The 27,845-nt window shown below is 41.4% G+C and overlaps 1 protein-coding gene across 1 annotated transcript in view; it reads right to left on the bottom strand.

Annotated features, from left to right (window-relative positions):
- The window catches only part of PKP4 (plakophilin 4), a 242,698-nt gene that overhangs the window by 107,418 nt on the left and 107,435 nt on the right, over positions 1-27,845 (bottom strand). The window contains exons 3-4 of the mRNA XM_073305536.1: positions 27,094-27,206; positions 2,354-2,388 (exon numbers count right to left, since the gene is read on the bottom strand). Of these exons, the coding sequence (XP_073161637.1) occupies positions 2,354-2,388; positions 27,094-27,206 (148 nt within the window). The remainder of the gene's footprint in view (positions 1-2,353; positions 2,389-27,093; positions 27,207-27,845) is intronic.

Raw genomic sequence — 27,845 nt, 5'->3', positions numbered from 1 at the left:
TTAGGTGACAGGAATAGGTGTTCAGATCCTTTATTGGTTTTACCTCTTTGTGTGCTACATACCTTTGGGTAAAGGAATAAATAATGCCCTGTTTTGAAGAGCTCTTTGTCTCACTACACATTTATATTGTCACAGGCTCCTGAGGGGAAACTCATATAGGTACCAAACTCCACTGGGCCTGTTGTGTTAACATGGCTGAAAAACAGACGGACTGCAGCCTAGAGATTCAGTTTGAGTGATTGGACCTGGAGTTCCACCCAGACTGATGTGCAGGAAGCCAGGCCAGTTACCCAACAGGGTGCACTTGAGAGAGACTAAAAACTCTGAAGTGCAGTTTATCCCCTAACCATGATGTAGCCTGAATAAATAATCAAATTTCTAAATCTAAATTTCTGAATCCTAAAACTGGATTCTTTCTACAGCAGAAACTGGAAAAGGGTGGGTCTACTTTCACATTCTATAGGAAGTAAAGGAATCCCTGATCTACAGAAGTGGTTCTTAAAAAAAAAAAAAAAATGCAGCAAGGCAGTTATTAAACTGGCACCAATGTCTAACTGAAACTATAATTGGAATTTTATTTCACCAACAACTGTGCTTAAGATATAAACCTGTAATTAGAGGCAGCATGAACTAGTGCAAAGGGCACTGGACTGTGAGTCAGGAGATTTGGGTTCTGACCCTGGCTTTGACACTGTCCTCAGGCAAATAAATCTCTTGTGCACATTTCTTTTCTCATTCTGTCTTGTCTGTTTAGATTGTGAACTCTTCAGGGTAGGGACTGCCTCTTCAGTGATAAATTATTGAGTTTGATGGAGGAATTACTTATTGAAATTGTATTGGCTGTGTCATAAATATAAAGAGAAGGGTAGCATAAAATCTCTCCTTGGCAGCTGTACTAAATTGCTTTACCTGTAAGGGGTTAAGAAGCTCAGATAACCTAGTTGGCACCTGACCAGAAGGACCAATGAGGAAAGAAGATACTTTCAAACCTGGGAGGAGGGAAGGGAGAAAATTTGTTCGTGGCTCTCTTTGTCGTTCCCTCTCCAGACAGAGCGGGAGATCAAACAGGTACAACATCTCCTGCAAATATACCTGGAATAATAGATCTAAAACCACAGAAATTGTAAGCAGGCAAGAAAATGCGTTAAGTTATCTTTTGTTTTGGCTTGTGAATTTTCCTATGCTACAGAGGTAGCTTTATTCCTATTTTTGTAACTGTGAAGATGAGCCAGAGGGGAATCCTCTGTTTTAAATCTTTTTATTTACCCTGTAAAGTTACCTTCCATCCTGATTTTGCAGGTGTGATTCTTTTACTTTTTCTTTGTAAAGTTCTTCTTTTAAGAGCCTGATTGATTTTCAGTGTCCTAAAGACAAAAGGTATGTTCTGTGCTCACATTGCAAACCAACTGGTTGGTATATTATTCTCAAGCCTCCCCAGGAAAGGGGGTGAAGGGGTTTGGGGGGATATTTTGGGGGTATAGGGATTCCAAGTGACCCTTCCCTGAAATTTTGTGTAAAAACACTTGGTGGTGGCAGCAATACTGTCCAAGGACAAGGAAAGGAATTTGTGCCTTAGGGAAGTTTTAACCTAAGCTGGTAAAATAGGGGGTCTTTCATGCGGGTCCTCACAGCTGTACCCCAGAGTTCAGAATGGGGGGGGAACCCTAAAAGGCTGTTTTATGCAGGAAGTCAGATTCGATCACTATAATCTATAATCTTCTGATTTTAAAATCTATGTATATTTCCACCCACTTTCACTGTCTAAGATTGATAAGAAGCAGAATACAACACACCACAGGACTAACTTTCTTTGTTTTAGGAAGGGAAGCTCCCATATGCACTGAAGAAAGTGAATAGAAAAAAAAAAAGATTATTTTGACAATTTTCCCTTTGCCTAAACAGGGAGGAGCTGCAAAAAGAAAAACAAACACTCTTCAAACTTAGACATCATGGTATAATTGTCACAGACATTATCAGCTATGAAGAGTAAATCTCTACAGTACATAATGGAATAATTGCAGACGAGACCCAATATACAAAAAAAGCTTCTCTTATAGTTTCACTTTTCTCTCAAGAAAATTCAAAGGCACAAGAAACTACCATACGGACAAAATTATAAATATTCTAATTGGAATACACTTTACAAAAACAAAAGGTAACACACTGTAAACAAAAGTATAGAATAAAAACACTACTTTGCACAAGATACTTTCAACAGATACATAGTATTTGTGCTATCAAGGTTAATATTCAGTTTACTTTAGAACAGGTAGTAAATTATGAGAGAATGCTAGGAAAATAAATTGCTTTTTTAAAACATGAGATGAAAAGTTTACATAGAAAAAGATTGTACCTGCTGATCTCCAAGGAAATGACTTCTCAGTAGAGCTACAGAAAAAGGAAAAAGAAAGTTATATTTATTTCCTTTATCACTAAAGTTAAAAAGGGAGCTATTTTGGATTTATAAACTAAACATTTTTTCTTAATATGAAACTATCCAAAAACCAGCAAAGACTAAAAAAAAAAAAACCTCAGATGCTTCTCAAGTAAATGTTACTAATGTAGTGCTTTTTATTCTGCACAATTTAACATTCAGAATAATTTTTAGCTATACTCTATTGTATTAATCAAAGGAAATTCCTCTAGGTATTTCACAACACGAAGTGGCATTAAACCTATCTGCAACAGGATTCATAAGTGCATGACTTGTGATATACACTGCATACCTGAGGTGTGACATCTTCAATATAATGCTGTAAAACATTTTGCAAGATTCTGTATGAAGGACACTATATTGAAATAAATTACAACTAACAAAGGCTGATGACAATTTTAGTGGATATATTCTATGTAACATTTTCCAAAGCAGTTTTTTTGATGTCTAGCACATGATCATGAAAAGTAAAACACTAGTTATATAACTGAATATGCATATTTTTGAAGGTTAAGACAGACAAAACAATTTTAGATGCTAAAGGATCTACACGACCTGTGCAATAAAGTCTCACCAGATAAGTATGTTATCAGTATTGTACATTCTTTCACATTGTGAATTTATTTATGATCATTTAAACTCTTCTCCCTGCCACATTAACATTTTCAGATGTTAATATATATTTGAATACTACCGCATTTGCAGGTGGATGAGAAATTCAGACTGGCATATATGTGTATTTCATTAGAAGAATTTATGCAAAATAAAAGTATTTCCACACACTAGATACAATTGACAATCTTTTAAAAACAGTCAATGCAAATGATAGATTTAGTAGAGTATTGCAAAATATTCCAAAATACCCTTATGCTTGAAGACAAAAAGGACTCTCCCTAACATCAGTTTTCCATAATATTCTAGAAAACCAGGAAAATGGAAAGCTGCTCAGAATATTTCTGTTACATCATGTTACTTTCTAAATTGGCCCTCTTTTTTCCTTTACATCTCATCATCTCTGCCACATTACATAACAAAAATCTCAGCAACTCAGTTTGAATTGAGAAAGCTAGCTGATTATCATATTTCAAAGTAAGCGTGTATACAGGACCTTTCTGGGTTCTTCTGTGAAGAAATACTGCCATTCATGCTCAACTGTGCCAACTTGTGTTTTGTGACACAAATGGGAACTATAATTAGAACCAAGTTTAACCAAAACCAGGATTCAAATCTGGAACTCAAGAAGATGAAAAGCTACTCTATCTATAGCTAGTATCTGCTTTTTTTTAACTACTAGTCCATCAATCCACAGCAAGTAATTTCTTGTACTTCTTGGAGGTATAGAAGCCAATGTTGTGTTAACCCTTACTTTTATTATTTTACAAAATGCCAAAAAAATTTATTAGACTGAAATTTAGCATGTAAGATTACAGCTAAGGAGTGATCTGGGAAGGAAGACTGCCAGGTATTCTTTTCAGTCATTTGATGGTACAATAATAGAAGTTTAGGTTAAAATGTTTACTCAAGCTGCTCACTTGCCTTACATCTTTATTTACACTGTACCATATTTTCTATAAAGGCTGTGAAGAAAGAAGTAGTCTAACATAGCCTGTTGAAGGTCTGGGTATCTGAGATCTTGTAGACATTTCATGTTGCCTGAAAGGCAGCATTATGCCAGAATTAAATTGGGATAAAAAGGTTGGGTATACCTGAATTTAGATATGACAATCAGTCATCTTACACCACCACTGCTACATGAGCTTAACTGTCAGAAAGGGTGAATGTACTGCTCTTTTCACAAACACTCCTTCCCCTGCTTGCAATTCCCATCTCTACCCCAGTTCCAACTCATTTGTTTAAAGCCCCCTTACTCTAACAACATGTAAAGTACACTGCTATCTCGCTTCAAAAATAATTACCCTGAATAGTTTTTCCACAGCCAAGGAACTGAGTCCTTTAACTTTAAATAAAAATTAAGGGTATTTCAATTCTGAATATGACCTATGGGTTTATGCACAAGTTCAGAGTGTTTCTTCATGTAGACTTTGTGCCTAGACACAAAAATGTACAAGTCAGCAAAGTAAACTGTCGTCAGCCCTGCTGGCTTTTAGCCTGCAAACTAAACTTTACAGCTGTATTTGAGTGCAAACATTAAAAATGATTTTCATAAGAACAAACATGAAAATCCACATTAAAATTGTGATTGAGTTTAGTCTAATACACATGTGCAGGGTGAACAGATCTGTATTATCCAGGACTGAATGCTGAAATCTAACCTTTCTTCATGCATTTGCTCTTTACTGTACACACTCACGTGGATTTATTGAGTTCTGTATCATTCATTGTCCTCAGCCTACACTCCAACACTTGCCTTCATCAAAACTCTAAGAAATATAAAGAAGTTATTCAGAATGACAGACATTGTAGCTATCAGTGTCATAATCCTAATATCTCCCTAAACATCAGAATACATCCCACCTATCAGGATCTCTAATTTTCCTACTGGAGATTAAGGCAGCTTCAGCCCTATTTATTGGGATTGCACTGATCATATTGTGGTGATGGGTGAGGGTGAAAAAAGCTTAATACGGAAAGCTGGACCCTTGTATACACAAGTTCATGAAAGTGATTCCCCCCGCTCCCCTCGATGAGTCCCTGGATAGCTGGGTTCTCTGCATTTGCAGGATTTGGGAGAATTTAAGGGCTTGTCTGCACATAAAAGACTGCAGTGGCACTGCTGAACCACTACAGCACTACAGTGAAGACGCTACCTCTGCTGACGGGGGGCGTTTGCACATTGGCATAGGTTCTCTACCTGCCCGAGAGGCAGTAGCTGTGTCAACGGGAGAAGTCTTAAAAAGAATCCTTAAAAAGAGATTTTATACTTAAACATAATCTGTTGCTTATGGAGCAATATGAAAAAACAGGTATCACACACTGGTCATTTGTCACACGTTTTGATGGCTTGTCTCATATTGCCAAGCTTTAAGGTAGAGAGGTATGTTTGCTCATGTTGATACATGAGACAGGAAGAAACATATTACTTACTCTACAGTAACTGGTTCTTCGAGATGTTGTAGTCATTGTGGATCCCACTAGAGATATACATACACCTCATGAGTCCGAGTCACTTTCTTTTTTGGCTAGCAGTGTCCACTGTGCTTCCATAGGAGGAAATAAAGGTCAGGGAAACCATGACCCTCCCTCAATTACCTTACAGTTCAAACCCTGTGTTGCTGAGGACTCAGAAAAGTGGAGACAGAGGGCAGGTCATGGGATCTACACTGACTAAACATCTTGAAGAACCACAATTATTGTAGAGTAAGTAACCATTCATTCTTCAATTATGTGTCAGTGTAGATTCCACTATATGGCAAACAGCAGCAAGAGAAGAGCTGGAGCAGGACTAGGATCAGGGCTGGAGGAAGAGCAAGACTGGAGCAGTCTAAGGCTTGAGGAGTCCATTGCCACCATCAGGCAGGAATGAGTTCCAAGCCCCAGAGAGACACTGACCTGCTTTCCTTCTGTGAGGCTTATATACCTGGTCTGGGAATTTCAAGACCAGTTCTTGGCCTGTGGATTGACTGGAGCCTAGCACAGGGGTGACTTATCACCTTGAGGGAGGGCAGGTATGGAGATGGCTTTTGATGCACTTGGAAATATAGGGCAAGAGACTTTTTTATTCCTTGGTTAGGCTTTTATCATTAGGACATGGCTTTGCTATGTCAGATACTCAATATTCACATGGACTTGGGTTTGTTGCTTATAGAGGGTTACTGTCAGTCAGAATTTGTTATGTGACTATTAAGAATGAATATATCACTTCATCTATCCTTTAATTTTCATGTTAAACATCACATCTACAAGAATACATTTTAAATAATATAGTGCTTTTTATGCTTTCAAATTCTTGCTGTAGAGCATCTCCCAATAGAATGTCATATATTCAGCTCTAGAACCTGTAATATACATCAAAATGTTTGCAAAACATGAAAAGTTTTGGCTAAGTGCCAAAACATGAAAAGTACAATATAATGGGGTCTTACATTTCTTCAGTTTTTTATTAAAACGTTACCCATGTTTTTCACTTCAATATTTTTCAACTGATTCATAGATATTTAGGTCAGAAGGGACCATTATGATCATCTAGTCTGACCTCCTGCACAACGCAGGCCACAGAATTTCACCCACCACTCCTACAAAAAAACCTGACACCTATATCTGTGCTATTGAAGTCCTCAAATCGTAGTTTAAAGACTTCAAGGAGCAGAGAATCCTCCAGCAAGTGACCCGTGCCCCATGCTACAGAGGAAGGTGAAAAACCTCCAGGGCCTCTTCCAATCTGCCCTGGAGGAAAATTCCTTCCCGACCCCAAATATGGCGATCAGCTAAACCCTGAGCATATGGGTTTAAGATTCTTAAAGATTATTCATTAAGATTATGAGCATAAGATTCATCAGCCAGATACTACAGAAAATTCTTTCCTGGGTAACTCGGATCTTACCCCATCTAATAGCCCATCACAGGCCATTGGGCCTATTTACCATGAATATTTAATTACCAAAACCATGTTATGCCATCATACCATCTCCTCCATAAACTTATCAAGTTTAATCTTAAAGCCAGATAGATCTTTTGCCCCCACTGATTCCCTTGGACGGCTATTCCAAAACTTCACTCCTCTGATGGTTAAAAACCTTAGTCTAATTTCTAGTCTAAATTTCCTAGTGGCCAGTTTATATCCATTTGTTCTTGTGTCCACATTGCTACTGAGCTTAAATAATTCCTCTCCCTCTCCGGTATTTATCCCTCTGATATATTTATAGAGAGCAATCATATCTCCCCTCAACCTTCTTTTAGTTAGGCTAAACAAGCCCTGAGTCTCCTTTCATAAGACAAGTTTTCCATTCCTCGGATCATCCTAGTAGCCCTTCTCTGTACCTGTTCCAGTTTGAATTCATCCTTCTTAAACATGGGAGATCAGAACTGCACACAGTATTCCAGGTGAGGTCTCACCACTGCCTTGTGTAACGGTACTAAAACCTCCTTATCCCTACTGGAAATACCTCTCCTGATGCATCCCAAGACCGCATTAGCTTTTTTCACAGCCATATCACATTGGCAACGCATAGTCATCCTATGATCAACCAATACTCCAAGGTCCTTTTCCTCCTCCGTTACTGCTAATTGATGCGTCCCTAGCTTATAACTAAAATTCTTGTTATTAATCCCTAAATGCATGACCTTACACTTCTCACTATTAAATTTCATCCTATTACTATTACTCCAGTTTACAAGGTCATCCAGATCCTCCTGTAGGATATCCCTGTCCTTCTCTAAATTGGCAATACCTCCCAGCTTTGTATCATCTGCAAACTTTATTAGCACACTCCCACTTTTTGTGCCAAGGTCAGTAATAAAAAGATTAAATAAGATTGGTCCCAAAACCGATCCTTGAGGAACTCCACCGGTAACCTCCCTCCAGCCTGACAGCTCACTTTTCAAGATGGACCCGTTGTAGTCTCCCCTTTAACCAATTCCTTATCCACCTTTCAATTTTCCTATTGATACCTATCTTATCCAATTTAACTAATAATTCCCCATGTGGCATGGTATCAAATGCCTTACTAAAATCTAGGTAAATTAGATCCACTGCGTTTCCTTTGTCTAAAAAATCTGTTACTTTCTCAAAGAAGGAGATCAGGTTGGTTTGGCACAATCTACCTTTTGTAAAACCATGTTGTATTTTGTCCCATTTACCATTGACTTCAATGTCCTTAACTACCTTCTCCTTCAAAATTTTTTCCAAGACCTTGCATATTACAGATGTCAAACTAACAGGCCTATAATTACCCAGATCACGTTTTTTCCCTTTCTTAAAAATAGGAACTATGTTAGCAATTCTCCAATCATACGGTACAACCCCTGAGTTTACAGACTCATTAAAAATTCTTGCTAATGGGGTTGTAATTTCTTGTGCCAATTCCTTTAATATTCTTTGATGAAGATTATCTGGGCCCCCCGATTTAGTCCCATTAAGCTGTTTGAGTTTCACAGTGCCCTTTTTATTCTTTAGTATTTTGGACAGGAAAGTCTGATGCAGGGAGTGTCTTCATGGTTATGGTGTTAGTAGAGTGCCTAGGATTACGGGGCTGGGAACTGACCAAGTCCTCTAGGTGCTACTGCAGGATAAATGTTAAATAAGCAAATAAATAAATAAATGAACTATTTCTGAAATCAGCATTTTAAATATTTCCAAAGATGAATTAAGAATCCTTAAATGGCACTTTAGTAAAGCCTTATCTCACCACAATTATCATGGAATGCATTGTCCTTTTTACAGGGGAGTATGTTACATATGTAAATCTGATGCATATAAAGAGAAAAACAGAATCCTACAATATACTCTTGGTGTGTTTGCTGTGGGGATTGAATTTAGGATCTCAGGATCTGAAAGTATGAGCACTTATTGGTGGAACCAAAGGACCAGATCCATTGAACCTGGATACAACAGTTTTACCAGTGATGTTGCATCTTCATTTAGCTAAAATTTGCAAAATAATAGCCATGGGGAAAACTGTGAAGCAATTAAATGTACATTACAAATATGCCTACAGATCATTGGCTGGAGAAAGACATAAAATTTTCCCATACGAGAAATTCATTTGCATCCTGAAATTCTTTCTGAACACTTAAAAAAAAAAAAAAAAAAAAAAGCAAATTATTTCAGTAGTGTTTTTCATAAGTGCCATAATTTAGAAAACAGAAAATTGCTGTTTCTCTCCATTAGTCTTGTCATTTTCCATTTGGCATTAACATATTTAGTGTTTGGAAACTTGCTTGTCTTTGTTTAGTTTACTTACTTAGTTACTGCTGTAGGCCCTGTCCTCCATCTGACTCCCCTCCACTCTGTTACCCTCACTTTTTGTAATTTAGCATTGTAAGGCACTGTGGGGCAGAAATTTTTGTGCATTTCCACTTGTTTCTGTAAAGTCCTTAGTCTCCTTTTAGGTACAAAAAAATAATAATTTGTTTATGCAGCAACATTGATGAAGTCAGCACAACTGGAAAGGAGTGATAGTTTATTGAGTAATACTACTTTGCAGTAAAGCACAATTTATTTTTGTGTCTATATAAACAGTTGCTATTTGGGTTTGCTTTTAATATTTAAGAAAAGAAGAATTATATTTCAAACATATTTGGAATCCAAAAGACATATTCCCCTGTAAACAGAGCTAAAATACAGATTTGGAAGCTACCATAAACTATGTGACTATGTCCCTGAATTTGCAGCATCTGATTCCTGATTTAAAATTTGCAGCCCACACATCACCATGGCCTGAGATTAGAAAATATGGACCTGGTTCTTGTCTATAGTAAGGCCCCCTTTACACAGCTCTAGCAGTGTAGAGGGGTCTAAAGTATGTGTAAATGTAATACCAAACAGATCAAGTAGTTTATTTGTTTTAAATACGAACGAATTTGTGAAGACCTACATTATATGCTGTAACAACACTGAGCACCCTGTGTTTCGCAACCTAGACATATTTTCCATGCAGATTTAGCACATACATTTTAATATGTTTTTTATTTTAGTTTTTCATGGAAATCCTATTATTTGTAACATATTCCATAAATATATAATTTTAAACAAGCACCATTAGAGAAAGTTAGGCTTACTTATAACTAGCGTTCAGAGCTCATCTTTTGAATGCTGTATTCAAAAAATCACCTACATCTACATGAAAATGTCCAGTAAATATGTAGAATAGATTGTTTTGTTTTTTTAAAAATCAAGATAATATCCTCTACCAATACATGTTAAACAAAATGACAAATTATACAGTTCCAATATATTCAAAATGTAAGAGTCTAAATTAGATCAAGAGGTGCCAAATTTTATTTTTGGCAGCCCTGAACTTCATGGCAACAGGTTAACAGTGAGGTGCTCCCAGAATCTGCATTAGGACCAGTGTTTTAAATATTTTTATTAATGATCTGAAAAAGAGGCGAACAAAAGGTGAGGTGAAAAAATATGCTGATGAGATTATTTAGATTAAGAACTTCAGAGGGACCTAAGAAAGCTAGATGAGTGGGCAGCATAATGGCAGATGAAATTCAGTGTCAACAATCACAGGGTGATGCACAATGGAAGGAATAATATGAACTACTCATACAACAGACTAGATCCTAAATTTACAGTAACCACTCAGAAAACAGACATGGGCATCATTCTGCAGTGGTTATTATGATTCACTATTTGTATTCCTAACAGTGTTTGAAGACCTCAATCAAAATCCAGGTTCTGCTGTGTTAAGCACTGTACAAACATATAAGAAGAGACAGGCCAAAGAAAAATTCTGCTCAATTTGTAGATTATATATTAGGTTGTAGAAAGAATGGAACAAGAAAAGAACACTGAAGACTTTACAATGCCATTACATAAACCAATGGTACACACTCTCTGTCAGGGTTCCCTCCCCACTCTGAACTCTGGGGTACAGATGTGGGGACCCACATGAAAGACCCCCTAAGCTTATTTCTACCAGTTTAGGTTAAAAACTTCCCCAAATCCTTTCCTTGTCCTTGGACGGTATTGCTGCCACCACCAAGTGATTTAGACAAAAATTCAAGAAAAGGGTCACCTGGAGTCCCTGTTTCCCCAAAATATTCCCCTAACCCCCCTCACCTGGGGAGCCTTGGGAATAATACACCAACCAATTGGTTACAATGTGAGCACAGACCAAACCCCATGGTTTTTAGAACACTGAAAATCAATCAGTTTCTTAAAAGAAGAATTTTATTATAAAGAAAACAGTAAAAGAATCACACCTGTAAAATCAGAATGGAAGGTAACTTTACAGGGTAAATAAAAAGATTTGAAACACAGAGGATTCCCCTCTGACTCTGCTTCCCAGTTACAAAACAGGAATGAAATTACCTCTTAGCATAGTGAAAATTCACAAGCTAAAAAAAGATAATCTAATGTATTTCATTGCCCTTACTTACAATTTCTGTAATTTTAGATGAGTCATTTCAGGTATGTTTTCAGGAGATGTTTTACCCGCCTGGTCTCTCTCTCCATCCAGAGAGGGAACAAACAAAGAGAGCAGCAACAAAACTTCCCCCCCACCCCCCTCCTCCAATTTGAAAGTATCTTCTTTCCTTATTGGTCCTTTTGGTCAGATGCCAACCAGGTTATTTGAGCTTCTTAACCCCTTACAGGTAAAGATTCAATATAGCTGCTCAGGAGGGATTTTATGCTACCCGTAGCTGTATGTTTATGACACTCTCCCATAGAATATGGGTTCAATATTGGTCACCCTATTTATTAAAAATTTATCTGAGGTGGAAGGGGTCCAGAGATGGGAGACAAAAATAAGAGACTTCCACATGAAAAGACATTGAAGAGTGAGAACTGTTTGTCTTAGCGATGCAATATAGAAAAGTGACAAAGGCACGCACACAAAGCAATTAATGGTATAGGAAAAGGTAAATTGGATGCTATCTATTCTTAATACACAAAGAGGATGTCAAGGTTCCTCCCCCACTCTGAACTCTAGGGTACAGATGTGGGGACCTGCATGAAAACCTCCTAAGCTTACTTTTACTAGCTTAGGTTAAAACTTCCCCAAGGTACAAATTAATTTTATCCTTGGTCCTTGGAATATCCACTGCCACCACCAAACTCTAACTGGGTTTACTGGGAAACGTAGTTTGGACACGTCTTTCCCCCCAAAATCCTCCCAACCCTTGCATCCCACTTCCCGGGAAAGGTTTGGTAAAAATCCTCACCAATTTGCATAGGTTACCACAGACCCAAACCCTTGGATCTGAGAACAATGAAAAAGCATTCAGTTTTCTTACAAGAAGACTTTTAATAGAAATAGAAGTAAATAGAGGTAAAGGAATCACCTCTGTAAAATCAGGGTATTAGATACCTTACAGGGTAATTAGATTCAAAACATAGAGAATCCCTCTAGGCAAAACCTTAAGTTACAAAAAAGACACACAGACAGAAATAGTCATTCTATTCAGCACAGTTCTTTTCTCAGCCATTTAAAGAAATCATAATCTAACACATACCTAGCTAGATTACTTACTAAAAGTTCTAAGACTCCATTCCTGTTCTATCCCCAGCAAAAGCAGCATACCGACAGACACAGACCCCTTGTTTCTCTCCCTCCTCCCAGCTTTTGAAAGTATCTTGTCTCCTCATTGGTCATTTTGGTCAGGTGCCAGCAAGGTTATCTTTAACTTCTTAACCCTTTACAGGTGAGAGGAGTTTTCCTCTGGCCAGGAGGGATTTTAAAGGGGTTTACCCTTCCCTTTATATTTATGACAGAGGATATTCAATTAATTTGAAAATCAAAAGAAACTGTACACCATACATAGTTAATTTGTGAAACTCACTGTCACAAGATATTACTGAATCCTATAGCTTAGTAGGATTTCAATAATTATTTGGAAAATTGGAACATTCACAGTTACATTAGATACATTAACAAGTTTAAATAAGGGATTATAAATCCTCAAATGTATCAACCTCTAAATAATGGAGATTCAGGCAAGTCATTCCATAATTGTCCACTACAAGGTTTCTGGCATGTTCCTCTGAAATATCTTGTTCTGGTCAATGTGAGAGAATACTGGACTAGATGAACACCTGTTGGATCCAATATGGGAAGTCCTATATTGCAACTTCCGATAACCTGAAGAAATCTGATTCCTCCTAAACTTTTTGGATAATTGTGATCTTACTACTCTAATAAAATTCTTCCACCATGTACAAAAATGCTGGGTTCAGCTGTTAGTCCCATCTGGGCTGGGGAGGACGGGACTTCCTCTTCCCCTGCATGGCATCTGGGGCCAGGTCAGACCCACCCCCAGATTTCTCCCCTGACTGTAGAAAGCTCTGCAAACTACCCCTCAACCCACTTCCTGCACCCATTGCTCCTCAGCTGCAGGGGGAGGGATCACTGCACAGGGAGCTGCTCCCTCATCTGCCTAACCCCCTTGTATCTAGATCCCTTATAACCAGACCTTCCTGCTGAGCCTCACCCCCCACACACCTAGAACCCCCCTGACAGGCCCCACTCCCCCTGCACCTGGACCACCCGGATGAGACACTCTACCGAGCCCCAACCAGCTGCACCTGGATCCCCATCCCACTGAGCCACACTCCCCCAGCATCTGGACTCCCCCTGCTGCGCTCTATCACTTGCACACCAAGACCGCCCCGCTGAGCCCCAACCACCTTCACCTAGACCTCCCTGCAGAGTCCCATTACTGTTGCACCCAGAACCCTCCAACAAGCCCTTGTGCATCCAGATCCACCCCACACCCAGGCTGCTCCACAGAACCCTCTCAACCCACACCTGGATCCCCCCATACTAAGCCCCTCCACACTTGGATCCTGCCTTGCTGAACCTGTCTGCCCACACCTGGTGCACCTGGCACAGAGGGGCAGGGCCCTGGGGTGTTTCTGGGGCACCCCCGGTCCTTGCTCTGTGTCAGGGTTGGGTGCAGCACTGAGTCTGTGTCCCAGGGGGGAGCTGCACAGTGATCTCCCACCTCTGTGCAGCCAGTGGCCTGTTCTCCCCAATGCCACGTTGGAGCCTCCACATTTATTTGAGAAATAAAATTTGCAGAATTTTAAATTATTTTGTGCAGAATTTTAATTTTTTTGGCACAGAATGCCCTCAGCAGTAAACTTTATCCTGAATTCATACAGAAATTAAACATTAATTATACTTTTAGATAGCTAGAATCTTTGAGGAAATCAGACCACCTGATATGCATGAATGCTTTTCAGGCAGAGACATCTTGCTGCATGCAGTGGAATGTCCTATACCAGCTAGGATGGCACAATCAGGTGAAGTCAGGAATGCCTTGTATGCTACTGCTTCTCAGATGGACCAAGATTCCCTTGACTTTGCCTTATAGTATACTTGCTCTTACCTATATTGCTCAACACATTGACACTCTTAGAGCAATGATACCATTAACACACACAGATATTTTATAAATGAAGAGTATCTTATGTTTCTTTGATAGGAAAATGTTTAATACCCAATTGATGGTGTGTAATATTTTACTGAATTCATCTGGAGGTTTTTTTTGTTTTTACAATAAATCTGCACATTATATTTTATTTATATTGTGGAAAAGGAAATGATCTATTACACACAGCAGAGAAAACAAACCATTCTAGTAGTTATGAAAACCATTCTGTTTAAAATCAAAAGTTTTCATATAGCCACTGTATTAGATTGTTAGAGTTAGCTTGAATGCTTCAGTTTAATAGGAATGCTGGCTGAATTTCTGTCAGCATAAATGCCCTACAGGACTTTTAGATACACATTTTTAATTCCAGCTGGTGGGGACCATTACCATTGGGATTTTTGCATCCCAGAGGAAATTGACTTGTGGCAGAAATTGTTTGCAATCAGAATGGCAATGAGAAGTAATTAAAAATGGTTGCTTGAAGAGCTGTGCTTCAGTGAACTGCTCCAAATAAAACTACTTCTGGAGGTCTGTATCTCTACCATTCACTGCCTGCAAAGTTGATTTGACGACAATTTACTGTACTGTCACAGTGCAGCCAAAGTTTTATTTTCTTTTTGTTAAAAGGTTAAATTACACCTCGTGTTGTTACCAGTAACAAATGTGCATTCAGTACTTTACAGTTAAATACAAAAATATGTACATGGTGTAATAAATTTAAGAGTTCTACTTTCCAACAGTACTCAATTTTCATCAGCTACATGGAAACAGTAACTAGTGAGGGGAGGTTTCAGAGTGGTAGCTGTGTTAGCCTGTATCAGCAAAAACAACGAGGAGTCCTTGTGGCACCTTAGAGACGAACAAATTTATTTGGACATAACCACTTCATCAGATGCATGGAGTGGAAAATACAGGAGCAGGTTTAAATACATGAAAAGATGGGAGTTGCCTTACCAAGTGTGAGGTCAGTCTAACAAAACAATTCAATTAATAGTAGGATACCAAGGGAGAAAAATAAATTTTGTAGTGGTAATGAGAGTGGTCCATTTCAGACAGTTGACAAGAAGATGTGAGTAACAGTAGGGGGAAATTAGGTTTAGGTTTTGTAATGACCCAACCACTCCAAGTCTTTATTCAGGCCTAATTTGATGGTGAGCTGGCTACATGATGCAACAGGTTAATGCAACTAGCCTTCCACCTGGCAGCATAGGCAGCCTGTTTAATAAAAGTTTAATTATCTCTTCCTAGTATGTATAGACTTCGGTCTGCATCACAGAATTATCACACAATCTGATAAAGCTGACAGACTCTGGTCAGGAGAAGCCCAGGGCTGAATTTGCAGTAGTAATGCAGGTTAGAAATGAGGTGCATTGATAGATGTATGATTATGGAAAGCTGAATATCCTACCTGCTGCTGCACGGAAACAGTCTTTAAAGAACGAACAGGTACACTGAAAAGCTTATTACTATTCTTCCCAATCTATTATTTACAATATATTTCAATATTTTGTATTACTCATTTACATCATCAAAAACAATTTTGCTGTACCATTTCTGTCTCTAAGGCTGTCTCTCCACACCATAGCCTAAGCCAGCAAAACTCTGTAGGCACAGCCTAGTACAGACACAATGTAAGCTGACAGGAGTTCCTCTGTCAGTACAGTACAGTACAGTACAGTAATACCACTTCCCCAACCAACATTAGCTAAGCAGACAGAAGCACTCTTCTGCTGGCATAGATGGATCTGTACAGGGGTGTGTGTGAGAAGGTGCCATGTTCCCTCTAATTTTTCCCACCCATGTGCGGAATGAATTTTGTTATGTGCACCAATATGGAGGTGATGTGTGGCACATCACCTTCATATTGGCGCACATAACAAAATTCATGTGGTGTGGGTGGGGCTGAAGGGTTTGGAGTGTGGGAGGGGTTCAGGGTTGGGGCAGTGGGTTGGGGTGCAGGGGTGTGAGGGCTCCAGCTGGGGATGCAGGCTCTGGGGTGGGGCCGGGGAGGAGGGGCTCAGGGCTTGGGCAGAAGGTTGGGGTGCAGCCGTGTGAGGGCTCCGGCTTGGGGTGTGGGCTCTGGGGTGCGGGCTGGGAGTTTGGGGTGCAGGAGGGTGCTCCAGGGCTATGGCAGGGAGGACTCCCCCCAGCTCTCTCTCTCCCTGCAGCAGCACCTGGGCTGGGGGAGAAAGGTGCCTCTCCCCGCCGGGGCAGCTCCACGGCTGGGGCTGCAGTATAGGCGCCCTTCCCCCAGCCGGTCCGCGCCGTGCCTGGGCACCCTGGCCGTGCCTGGGACCGGTCCGGGTGCCCTGGCCATGCCTGGGTCCGGACTGGGCCACGCTGCTCTGGCTGTAGTTGAGTCTGGTCCAGGCTGCGCCACCCGAGAAGTGACTGGGTTCTGGTGCCCCAGCTGTGGCAGGCTTGGGCCGCAGCAGAGTTAGGGCCAGGGGAGGGCTGCCCAGGCTGTGGCGGGTCCGGCCGCAGCAGGTTGGGGCTGGGGAGAGGGGCGCGCCTCCCCCAGCCATGGCAGGTCCCCGGACGGGTTCCCTGAGTGCCTGCGCAGTGCTAAATAGGCTGCTGCATGGCTGTGCAGCTTATAGAGAACTTAGGGAAGGTGGGAGATGGTGTAGTTTCAGGCACAGCACTTTTTCCCTACATTCCTAGCCAACACAGCAATGTCAGCAAAACTTTGTAGTGTGGGGAAGGAATAAATATTCTTGTAATTTCAGAGGGTGTCAATGAAAACCTGAAGACACTAACAGATTATCTATGTATAAATAAAACTATGGCAGAGGAAACTTTTTGACATGCAAGTGCCATAATACTAATAAATTTGTGGCTCTGAGATGCAGTTGAAATAGGGCTGCTCCTCTCGGTCACTGGCACACCACTGTGACTTAGGCCTGGTCTACACCACAAAGTTAGGTTGCATTGACCTAGTTGTGCATGTATCTACACTTAAATTTGTCTCCCACGATGTAAGCGCCCTGTTAAGACAATGCACCATCATCTCTCCAAGTGAGCCATGGTCAACATACTGAGGTTGACACAGTACAAGAGCAGACACTAGGTTTCTTATGTTTACTCTGACATCCTCCAACAGTTGTCACACAATACCAGACACTGAATACTCTGGTCACCCTTGTGAAATCAACTGCCCAGGGGTCACAATGCCCCCCTCTCCTTTAAAGCCCTTAGAATTTTTAAAATGCCTTTTCCTGATTGTCCAGTGTGGCGAGCACATCTAGCAGCTCTCCACTGTTGTGTGCAGCTGCCCAGCTCCAGATTCTCTCTGGCCTGGAGTACATAGGAGATATTAGATCTCCTGGGCCTGTGGGGAGAAGAGACTGTGCAGGCACAGCTATGGACCAGTAGAAACATGGACATCTATGAGTAGATTGTGTGGGGGATGCAGGTGACGGGGTACGAATGGGATCAGCAACAAGTCTGCATAAAAGTGAAAGAACTGCATCAGGCATATCAAAAGGCCAGAGAGGCCAACATGCAATCCAGTGCCAAGCTGCAGACCTGCCACTTTTACAAAGAATTCCATGCCATAGGTGGCAGAGACCCACTACCACCCTGCAGACTACCAAGGATACCTCCGAGGAGCCTGAGTCACAGGCCACTGCCATGAACAGTGAGAAGATGGAAGTGAAAGAAGAAGAGGATGGGGGGGATGTGACCGGGAGACCAGGCAGTCAAGCATGGGTGAAATAAAGGGGAAGAATCCTCGGATAATTGTGTAATTCTATTTCCCATTACATGATGCACTGATGGTGCCAACTTTAACAGAATATATCTAGTTACTTTTAATTAATTTACTTGTGCTAGGAAAGGTAGTGGTACAGAGAGAAGTATCATTGTTATGTTTTTCATTCCTGGGGGGGGTTGTGAAGGGAGGAACAGAGCAGTTTGTTTATGTACACAAGGATGTCCCTTGAATCCACCCAAGACATCTCGATAAAATGGTCACGGAGGTACTCAGCAATCCTCTTCAGATGATTTCTTTCTAGGGAGGGCAGTCTTACTTCTTTCTTCATAAGACACTTTCTCCACCTCCACTTTCTCCACCAGATAACTTTGGCAGGCACCATTGTACTTTTCAGGCTAGCAGCATATGGGCCTGGGCAACTTTGGGAGGCCAGCAGCACCTGTGCTCTCTGTACCTTTGTCACCCTCAGGAGTGAGATATTAGCTAAAATCATCACTGCCTGCGGCAAATGGTGCTCGTATTCAGTACCATTGCCCTAAATTCATAGTTTCATGCAACCGAGCAATTCCCTCCTCATTTCCTCATCCCTGGTGGTGCCGTCCACACGCACTGTGAAGCAGAAGCATCAATAAATATGTCTTGTTTAAAAGTTTAGGGGAGCAAAGGAAGGGAGTTCTGAATCTTAACTTTTACTTTCCATTATGACTATACTGACAATGGTACCTCTGTGTATTTTATCTACAGCTGTTGCAGCCTTGAGGGATTCCCCCTCTGTACTTGTGGAACCCCTGAAACAGAGGAGGAGGAGAAAGGAGAGGACTCGGGATGACATGTTCAATTAAATTTTGCAAGCCAGTGCTGCATCAGACCATGAGCAAAGGGCCTGGAGGTTGAACATTGAAGACAACCTGGAGAAGGAAAGAGCGGATTGGAGAAAAGCCCAGGTATCGCAGCAGTTAAAGGGAGAGAGATGCACCAGGACATAATGGGTCCTCTCCAGCAGGAAGCACAAATACAACCAACTCTTGGGGACCTACAAGTTCAACAACAACAAGCCGGCCCCCCTTTGCAGTTCATGAAAACTCCATTACAGCACCTCCTTAAGCCCTCACTTCAATATTCCATATAGTATCAGTGGCTGCATCTCTACCCCGACCACTCCACCCCGTGGGGATGTAAAGGAGAACCAGAGAGTCACATACAGTGATCTGGGAGAGCCAGGGTTGCTGTTTGTGTAGGTAAAATGCACATCAGTTTTCTTTCCACTTGTTAAGTTCTGTTCCATAAATTTATTAATGTACACGTATTTGCTTTTAACTTGCACAGAATTTTCTTTGCACAAAACAGAAAGGCCAGGTAGAGCCCAATATACCACAATGCATTACTATGGCTCACTATTAAAAGTGCTCTTTCAAAGCTTCTCTAATCCATATAGCTCTGTATTGAGTTCTTCTGACAGAGCTTGTGTCTGGCTCTTTAAACTCTGCAGACAGCCGCACCACCTCCACGCAAGCAGTAACTTTTCCCCCTTTGCTTCACAGATATTATGAAGTACACAGCAGGCAGCTATAATCATTGGGATTTCTTTTTCCTCCACTCAGATCCAATCTTGTGACTAAACAACACCAGCAGCCCTTCAATCTACTGAAAGCACATTCTGCACCTGCTGAGCCGGTAGTTGAATCTCTCCTTGGTGTGAGGCAAACCCACAGCCAAACTAGGGATGCTGTCTCAGCTGCCCCTCCTCCAGTGCCCCTGCAGTAGGTGGACAGGGCCTGCTCTGCCTCCACAATCAGGTCCACATCTCCCGCTTCCAGGCCTTTCAGAGATTCCTTTGTGGGGTGGGTAGTCTGGCATGGAGTGTGTTGGTGCATACCTTCTTCAGCTGCCTCCAAGGGCACCGATATGACCACCAGCTCTTCTACCTCCATCCGAGGGGTCTCTCATGTGACCTCTCTGAGCTGCTGGTCTTCTACCAGGACCTCCTCAGAACCTGGAAGCTAGTCTTGGCAACAAGGCCAGTGGTAACTGCCGAGAGGGAGGATCTCCTCACAGAGCCTCTGCTACACAACCCCCATTTCGGTGTGCAGGTGGTAGTGTCCCCCTCGGCGCACCAGAGGTTGGTGCCACCAGGATCGGAGGCCTCCTGGACAATGACTGGAGGGACTGGGTAGACCCTCTGGTGCTCGGTCAGCCCATGGGGCTCTCCACCCCTTGTGTCCACCAGGTATACTCCAGAAGGTGAGGGTAGCCTTACTGCTTACCTCTTGGGCTGTACTTGATCAGTTCCCGTGGGAGGGTACTCCCTGGCCACCTTCCGGACCTCGCCATCGGGTCCCTACCTCGCGAGCTCCCCCGCCTTGCCACCCACTCTATAACACCTGAGCCGGCTGCACGACCTGCAGCCGGTCTGTCTCTGAACCGTGCCTAGGAAACAACTGTATGCATTCATGCTCCATACTCTTCATTTTCTCATCCTTGTGTCCTGTCTCAATACCAAGTGGTAGGACCTCCTACCAACTGTGGACAGTGAGGAGCCCTGGTGGGCCAGTCAGTAATCTACCCTAGGCCCGCTGGGAATATTAGTTGGCAACTCCTTCATGGATCCATGAGCATAGGCATGTATTTGGTGCAATTCACCCTCCTGCCCACACTTGCCCTTTTTGCAACGTGAGGGAGACCCTGGCACACATTTACACTGAGTGCGTAAGGTTGCAGCCCCTTTTCTGGCTCCTCCAGAACCTTCTTCTCAGGTTCTGGCTGCACTTCTCCCCACATCTCCTGATATTTGCACACCCCATCCATTGGCCCACGAAGTCGCGAGATCTCCTTGTCAACTTCCTCCTGGCACTGGCCAAGGTGGCTGTCCATCATACGAGAAGGAGGACTGTTGGATAGGGAGGTGCTCTGAGACTGTGGGGCCTATTTCTGCTCCTCCCTGAAGTCATGTATCAGGGTTATGTATTAGGGCAGAGTTCCTCTGGGCCGCATCTACTGGCTCCCTGAATGCCTTTGAGGAGCAGTGGGGTCCTCTGCTAGGAGTCCCCCCTCTGGCTCCCTGCTTTTGACCCTGTGACCCTCACTTCTGTCCCTGCTTTCTCATTTGTTGCCCCCTGAATTTACTTGAGTCCTGGGTTCAATAGTTCCTCCCCTTAGACTGGAGGAGAAGCAGATGTAGATGGAGGTGGACACAACCTCAATAGTTGCCCCTCCAACAGAGCCGCAGTGAGTCATCACTCAGGCATGCAGCAGTAACTCAACTGCACTGACTTACCCTTCCACACAGAGTCTCCAGTCATGTGGCAGCATCCTATCCCTGAGCAGAGCCTGTGTCAGATGACCGACAAGCTCAGGTATTTCCCCAACCCCACTAAAACTGCAAATCAGTCTGTTCAACAGCACTACACAGCCAGGAACCGTCCTACTGCTTTGCAGTGTAACACTCTCTCTCGACTCCCAGCCTTGCCTAAGCCCTGTTCCAGCCTGTCCTAAGCCCCGTTCCAGCCTTGTCCTGGCCCTACTCTGACCTCCAGACCTATTATGGACTTGTTCTAGCCTTGCTTCTACCTCCTGACCCGCTAGCTTGGACTTTTGACTTGTATCAGGACTGACTATAGTACTGACATGGCTTGTCCATGGCCTCTGATCTGGGTTCTGACCCTGGCCAGTCCCCAGAGTTTGGTTACTGCACTACCCTCAGCTCAATCCCGACCCTACATACAGCTTTAATCTCAGCTCCAACCACTAAGCGTTACTTCCAGGAGGAAGCACCTGGCACTTGGTGCTTATGAGGTGGCTAGTGTACAGCATCACAAGTCAAGGGAACAAGGGGTGGGCTGGGTCCCCCAGGATTACTAAAGGCATTTCAACATTGCCAATGGTAATCCTCTGGTCAGTGAAGAACATCCCTGCATGTAGCTTTCTGAAGAGTCCTGCATTCTTTCTGAAGAGTCCTGCATTCTTAAAGATGTAAGTGTCATGCACTTTCCAAGTGTCACTAGAGATCTACCAACGCTAGCATAACAATAGAAAAGTAGCCCTGTGTTGATGCACTCTGTGGCAAGGTGGTCTGGTGCCATAATAGGGATATGCGTATTGTCTATTGCTTTTCCACAGTTGGGGAAACCCATTGCTGCAAATCCATCCACTATGTCCTCCACATTGTCAAGACCATTGTCTACCAGGAGATGAGTTATGAGGAGAGGCTGAGGGAGCTGGGATTGTTTAGCCTGCAGAAGAGAAGAATGAGGGGGGATTTGATAGCTGCTTTCAACTACCTGAAAGGGGGTTCCAAAGAGGATGGCTCTAGACTGTTCTCAATGGTAGCAGATGACGGAACGAGGAGTAATGGTCTCAAGTTGCAGTGGGGGAGGTTTAGATTGGATATTAGGAAAAACTTTTTCACTAAGAGGGTGGTGAAACACTGGAATGCGTTACCTAGGGAGGTGGTAGAATCTCCTTCCTTAGAGGTTTTTAAGGTCAGGCTTGACAAAGCCCTGGCTGGGATGATTTAACTGGGAATTGGTCCTGCTTTGAGCAGGGGGTTGGACTGGATGACCTTCTGGGGTCCCTTCCAACCCTGATATTCTATGATTCTATGATTCTATGATTAATGGGCCTGCACATTTGCATGAAAACAGATCCACTTGGAAAATTCACTGTGGATTTTCCAACTTTAAAATGATATCCCACTGACTGCTAGCAATCCAGAGTTGCAAATTTCCACAGTGCAATGGCCACTTGCTTCTCCACTGTCAGTGTAACTCTCATTTGGGTGTCCCTGTGCTGGAGGATTGGGGCCAGCTCAGCACGCAGACCCAGGAATGTGGCCTTGAGCATCTGAAAGTTCTGCAACTATTGCAAGTCATCCCAAGCCTACATTACATGATCTCACTAGTCAGTGCTTGTTTCTTGGCCCCCAAAACAGCTGGCTTTTGCATCTACAGCTGTTCTGTGAATGCCAACTACCTTGAATTGGGTCTCGCTAGGTCTCACAGGAATCTCCCCGCCAAGAAACAGTCATGCTCCCAACTGATTTTGTTCTTCTTATGGCTCTGCAAAAAGAAGAGGATTGTGCACCCCGTGCTTGCAATTCTTATGACAATAATGCAAAGCTGTGTAGGCTCCATGCATCTGTCAGAGATGGCGAATAGCAAGGAATGCCGCACAAGTCCTTGGGTTTTTTAAAAAAGGCACAACAATTATGGGATATAGATGACATTGTGGGATGGAGACAGTTGCCTGCTAGGAAGTTGACCCTTGCTCCCAGTCATGCCTATGTGACTTGTTTCTGCCCCACCGATTTTAATCACATCTTGCTTTTCTGCATGACCAGGATTTTACAGCCTCGATGTACAATAATATTGGGTCATGTGGAAATATTTATTAGCAGATAAATTGATTAGTTATGTATCTGTTTTAAGAATACTTTATTGTTAGTGACCAATTTAAAAGAAATGACACAGTAATATACATAGGTTTATAAGGAGTTAATTAGAAAAAGTTTAATTGGAAGATGGTATTTTATGTAGCAAAAATGTGAAAGATTTGTTTTGGGCAGTCATACAGGACACTTTAGGACACTGCTAATAATTTTCTTAAGCTTAGTAAAATTGCATTTTACTGACACATGAAGACCTAGGTTAGGGAATTTTGTGTTCTGAATTAGTATAGAATTCACTAACCAGTGATGCTCTTAGTTGGTGGCTGGACTATGTGAGTAACTACATTTAAATCACAAACTCAAGATACAAAGGCAGCAGCTCTCGAAGGTGAACTCCAATTGGAGCTTTCCCCTGTCCAGGCCAATAAAGACTAAGCTAATCTTGTCTAACCAAAAAATTGCTGCTTGTGTAAACCACACACCTCCTGGGTGTGATGTTCTGTCCCATCTAGTGGCACCAAGACCATTAAGAGAGAGAGAGAGAGAGAGAGAGAGAGATATCTGCTCTACAGCCTTAATTAACAGGCAGTTGACTTTTAGCTTATGTGGTAGAGGCTCATGCACTAAGCTCCAGAGGTTCCCAGTTTGATCCTGCCCGCCAACGACCAGGGTCTGTCGGCGTTACACTTGCATCTCTTAGAAGCGGCATAATCTCAGTTTCATTGAATGGGTGATAGCAGAGAATAAATGAACCAAAGAAGTGGATCTCATAGGCTCTAGGATGTAATAGCCAATCCACAATTTTTATGCAAGTGTCCTCTGTGAGCTATAACATAGCACTACACTCTGAGTAGCAGCTGATTACCCCCTCAATCAGTGTCCAGTGCAATTGTAAAAGCAAGAAGAAAAGGGGTCAGAATGAAGCTTGGTGTTTGTGTAAATGTAAAATTTAAGACCAACACTCCTCTGATTTGATATCCATAACTGCCCATGAAAGCTCCTTGGGGTATACCCTTGGACAGGTGATCTTGGATTCCATACTCTGAAAATATGAAGCATCAATACCAAAAATCTTTAGATTACTATTCAATTAAGTTTTTTTTGTGAAGTATCAATCAAATATTTCAAATCAGACATCACAAGACTCATAAAATGCGTACAGTACCTTTACGGTTAGCTATGAAAAACCTATAGCACAAATACCCCCAGAAAATGTATGTGCTTGGAGATTTTAACTAGACTCATTATTTACATATACCAAAACCAAGACAAACTGGCTTAATTTAAGTGCTAATTTCCCTCCCCCAGCCTCATTAGCTTAATTATGTAAATGGTCATTTATTAAACCACAATGGAAAGAACCAAAAGATAAATAAAATTGCATTTATGTCTAATGCAGAATGTGATTTCCTGTCTTGTAAGTGGTAGTAGGAGATAGAAGTATATTACCCTTTTGTCACTGCATAAATAATACCACATCAGTTCAACACCTGCACTGACATCCTGATTATTTTGGATGTAATGAAGGTATGGACTGTTTTTCTGCAAGACTCCTAAAGGCTTGAGCCTTCAACATTTAAGAGGCCTTACCTGTCTAAGAGATAATATCTTTGCCTTTAAAATGGACTGGCAGCTGAGGTGAACTTGGACTTTAATGAGAGGTACCTGGAGGCAGGCCATTTTGAATGTGGGACCCTTAGAACTCATTCCCTCATGTGGCAATAGAGCTCTAGTTGTTTAGCTTATAAGGCAGTGCAAAGACCCAGCTCTTTTTTTTTTTTTTTTGAACTTCCAGTTACAATGAACCTAATAATTAACACTCACCAAGAGAGCATCTTAACACCTATTACTGTTTGTTTTGAATTCACCTTTGTGTTCCTCTACTCTTCAAACAGTGACTTCAGCTATGATTTGGCGTAATCTCCTTATATGGAGATAGTGTATTTAATGTGTGGAAATGCTAATTTATTCTATGGCTAGGGTGATCATACGTCCAGATTTGGCCGGGACAGTCTCCTTTTTAAGCTGTCTCTCACATCATGACTTTTTTCACAAAACTGGGCATTTGCCCCATTTGTTCTTGCCCTAAGAGGAACATTCAGACAACAGCAAATGGGACAAATGTCCATTTTTGCCAAAAAAGTCATGACAGCTGTGATATCAACTTGAGGTGAACGGCAACACATGGTGGAGCTCAGGCAAGCTGGTGTCGCCACTTACCCGGTGTCCCTTTTTCAGTATGGGGAAATATGGTCCCATATCTATGGTCTTTCCAAGTTGTTCTTGTGCCTGCCAAAAACACCTCTCCCAGTGTAAGGCCAATTACACAACTCATTTTAGATCATCTCTTATTTCATATTTGAAGTATTTCACCTGTCATTTGACAATATTGTTACTAACATAACATTAGTTTTTCTACTCTGTAAGGCTTTGATATATACAAAAACACCTTGCATGTGGAAATATATATCTTTTTCAACTGTCCCCATCTGTTTTCAGTTTCTCTCTCTTACATGTGCACACCTGAAGGGGAAAAAAAAAAAAAAAAGCTGGGTCTTTCCACTGCCTTATAAGCTAAACAACTAGAGCTCTACTGCCACATGAGGACATGAGTTCTCAGGGTCCCACATTCAAAATGGCCTTAGGTTCATTATTAAGTTCATTGTAACTGGAAGTCCAGGTACAGTCATTTAATGAAAGAGCATGTTAAGAGCCTTAATAGTGAGTGCTGAATGTAACAGGCTTCAGTTTCAAGGGCTGCCCATCCCCTAATTTTCTGGAGGATGTGTAATTACCCACACATATTTATAACCAAAAACATTTCTAATTACACAAAAAAGTGTACTGTAATGACTGCAATTCTTCTATACACAGAATTAAATGTTTTTTAAAGATGACTGACAATGATTGATACATTGTGTTTTACACTAAAATATTCAAAAGTGCGCATATACAAGGAATTTTCAGAAACAAAATGCAAAGAAAATACTTTTTTAAAAAGGTGAATAAAATTAGATAACCTTATTCAGAAAAAATGTTGCAACACTATTACTGTACTATATGTGAGCATGCTGTCTAGATTTGTGTTGAAATAGCATCCTAACTTGGTTGCAAATATTTATAAATGAAGAACTCCCTGTTGGACAATTTCTGAGAAGTATTTGAAAAAACAAACTCAGTACAAATATTATGCCCTCATAAATTATATCAATAGTTAGTTATTGGAAACATTAGTTTACTGATTTGCTGCAAATAAATAAATTAGCATAATTAATTTTCAAGTCCATAAAATCAATGTGATAACTTCTCCCCTCTACTGTGTTATGACTTAGGATAACCCAAGCAAAATTAAAGCTTTATTTACTGCTGAGAAAGATAATCAATGAAGCAAGAGGCCTTTTTAATACCAGCTCTAGTGAGATAGCATTTTTGAATGCTGAATACAGCAATGAAAGCTGAACAAGTTTTATAGAAGATAATTATCCGTAGCACCCAAGACAACTGAATAAAACATTTAACTTGGTGGTATGTGGAAAATAAAGCCATGAAGGCCTGTACCTTGTGCTGGCAATACTTGGTGATTCTGCGCCAAGCCTACATCTTTCTAGCTGACTGGCAACGATTTGCCTTTCCACCTCCAGCTCTCTGGTGAGTCTTTGAAACTGGAGCTCCTGTGATTCCAAAATAAAAAAATAAGGCATTCTAGAGTTAAAAGTACTTGGTGTACATCAATACTGGAACATTAATCATTATACATGAAAATATTGCCTTGGTCTGACTCTTAACTAGCTGAAATAATCGATAAGCACAGTAATACACACAGTGTGATTTCATAGCTCTTTAATATTTGTAGTAACTTTTGGTTTAACCTTTTCTATTAAAAGGAGAAAGAAAAGATGCTCAGGTCTGCTTCTATCTAATCTGTGATTTCAACCCTTTCAATATCTTCCCCTGCTGCTGCACTTTAACAAACTGTGGTTTACAATACACCTTCCTCAGTGGTGTCTGTAACTGAGGCTTATCGCACAATAGCACAACTTATTCTCAACTGTAGAGCGTTAAAACATCAACTACAGTACATTGGGATTTTTGCACTAAAAATCCCAAATAGATTAAATTATTGTACAGTTTCCAGGCTGACAGAAATATGTTGCAGAGACAGTCTTTCACCTTTGAAAGCTATAAAAAAAGCATTCTAATTCTAGACAAAGTCTTGTTATAGTTCTCTACCGTATAAGCATCACTCCTCCCCCACTATCAAAAAGGCAGTCATGTGTAATGTAGTGCTAACAAGAGATAGCTGAAAATGC

Source organism: Lepidochelys kempii, chromosome 11 (genome assembly GCF_965140285.1).
Source record: "Lepidochelys kempii isolate rLepKem1 chromosome 11, rLepKem1.hap1, whole genome shotgun sequence".
NCBI lineage: Eukaryota > Metazoa > Chordata > Testudines > Cheloniidae > Lepidochelys > Lepidochelys kempii.
This window is presented reverse-complemented; position numbering and strand designations above follow the sequence as displayed.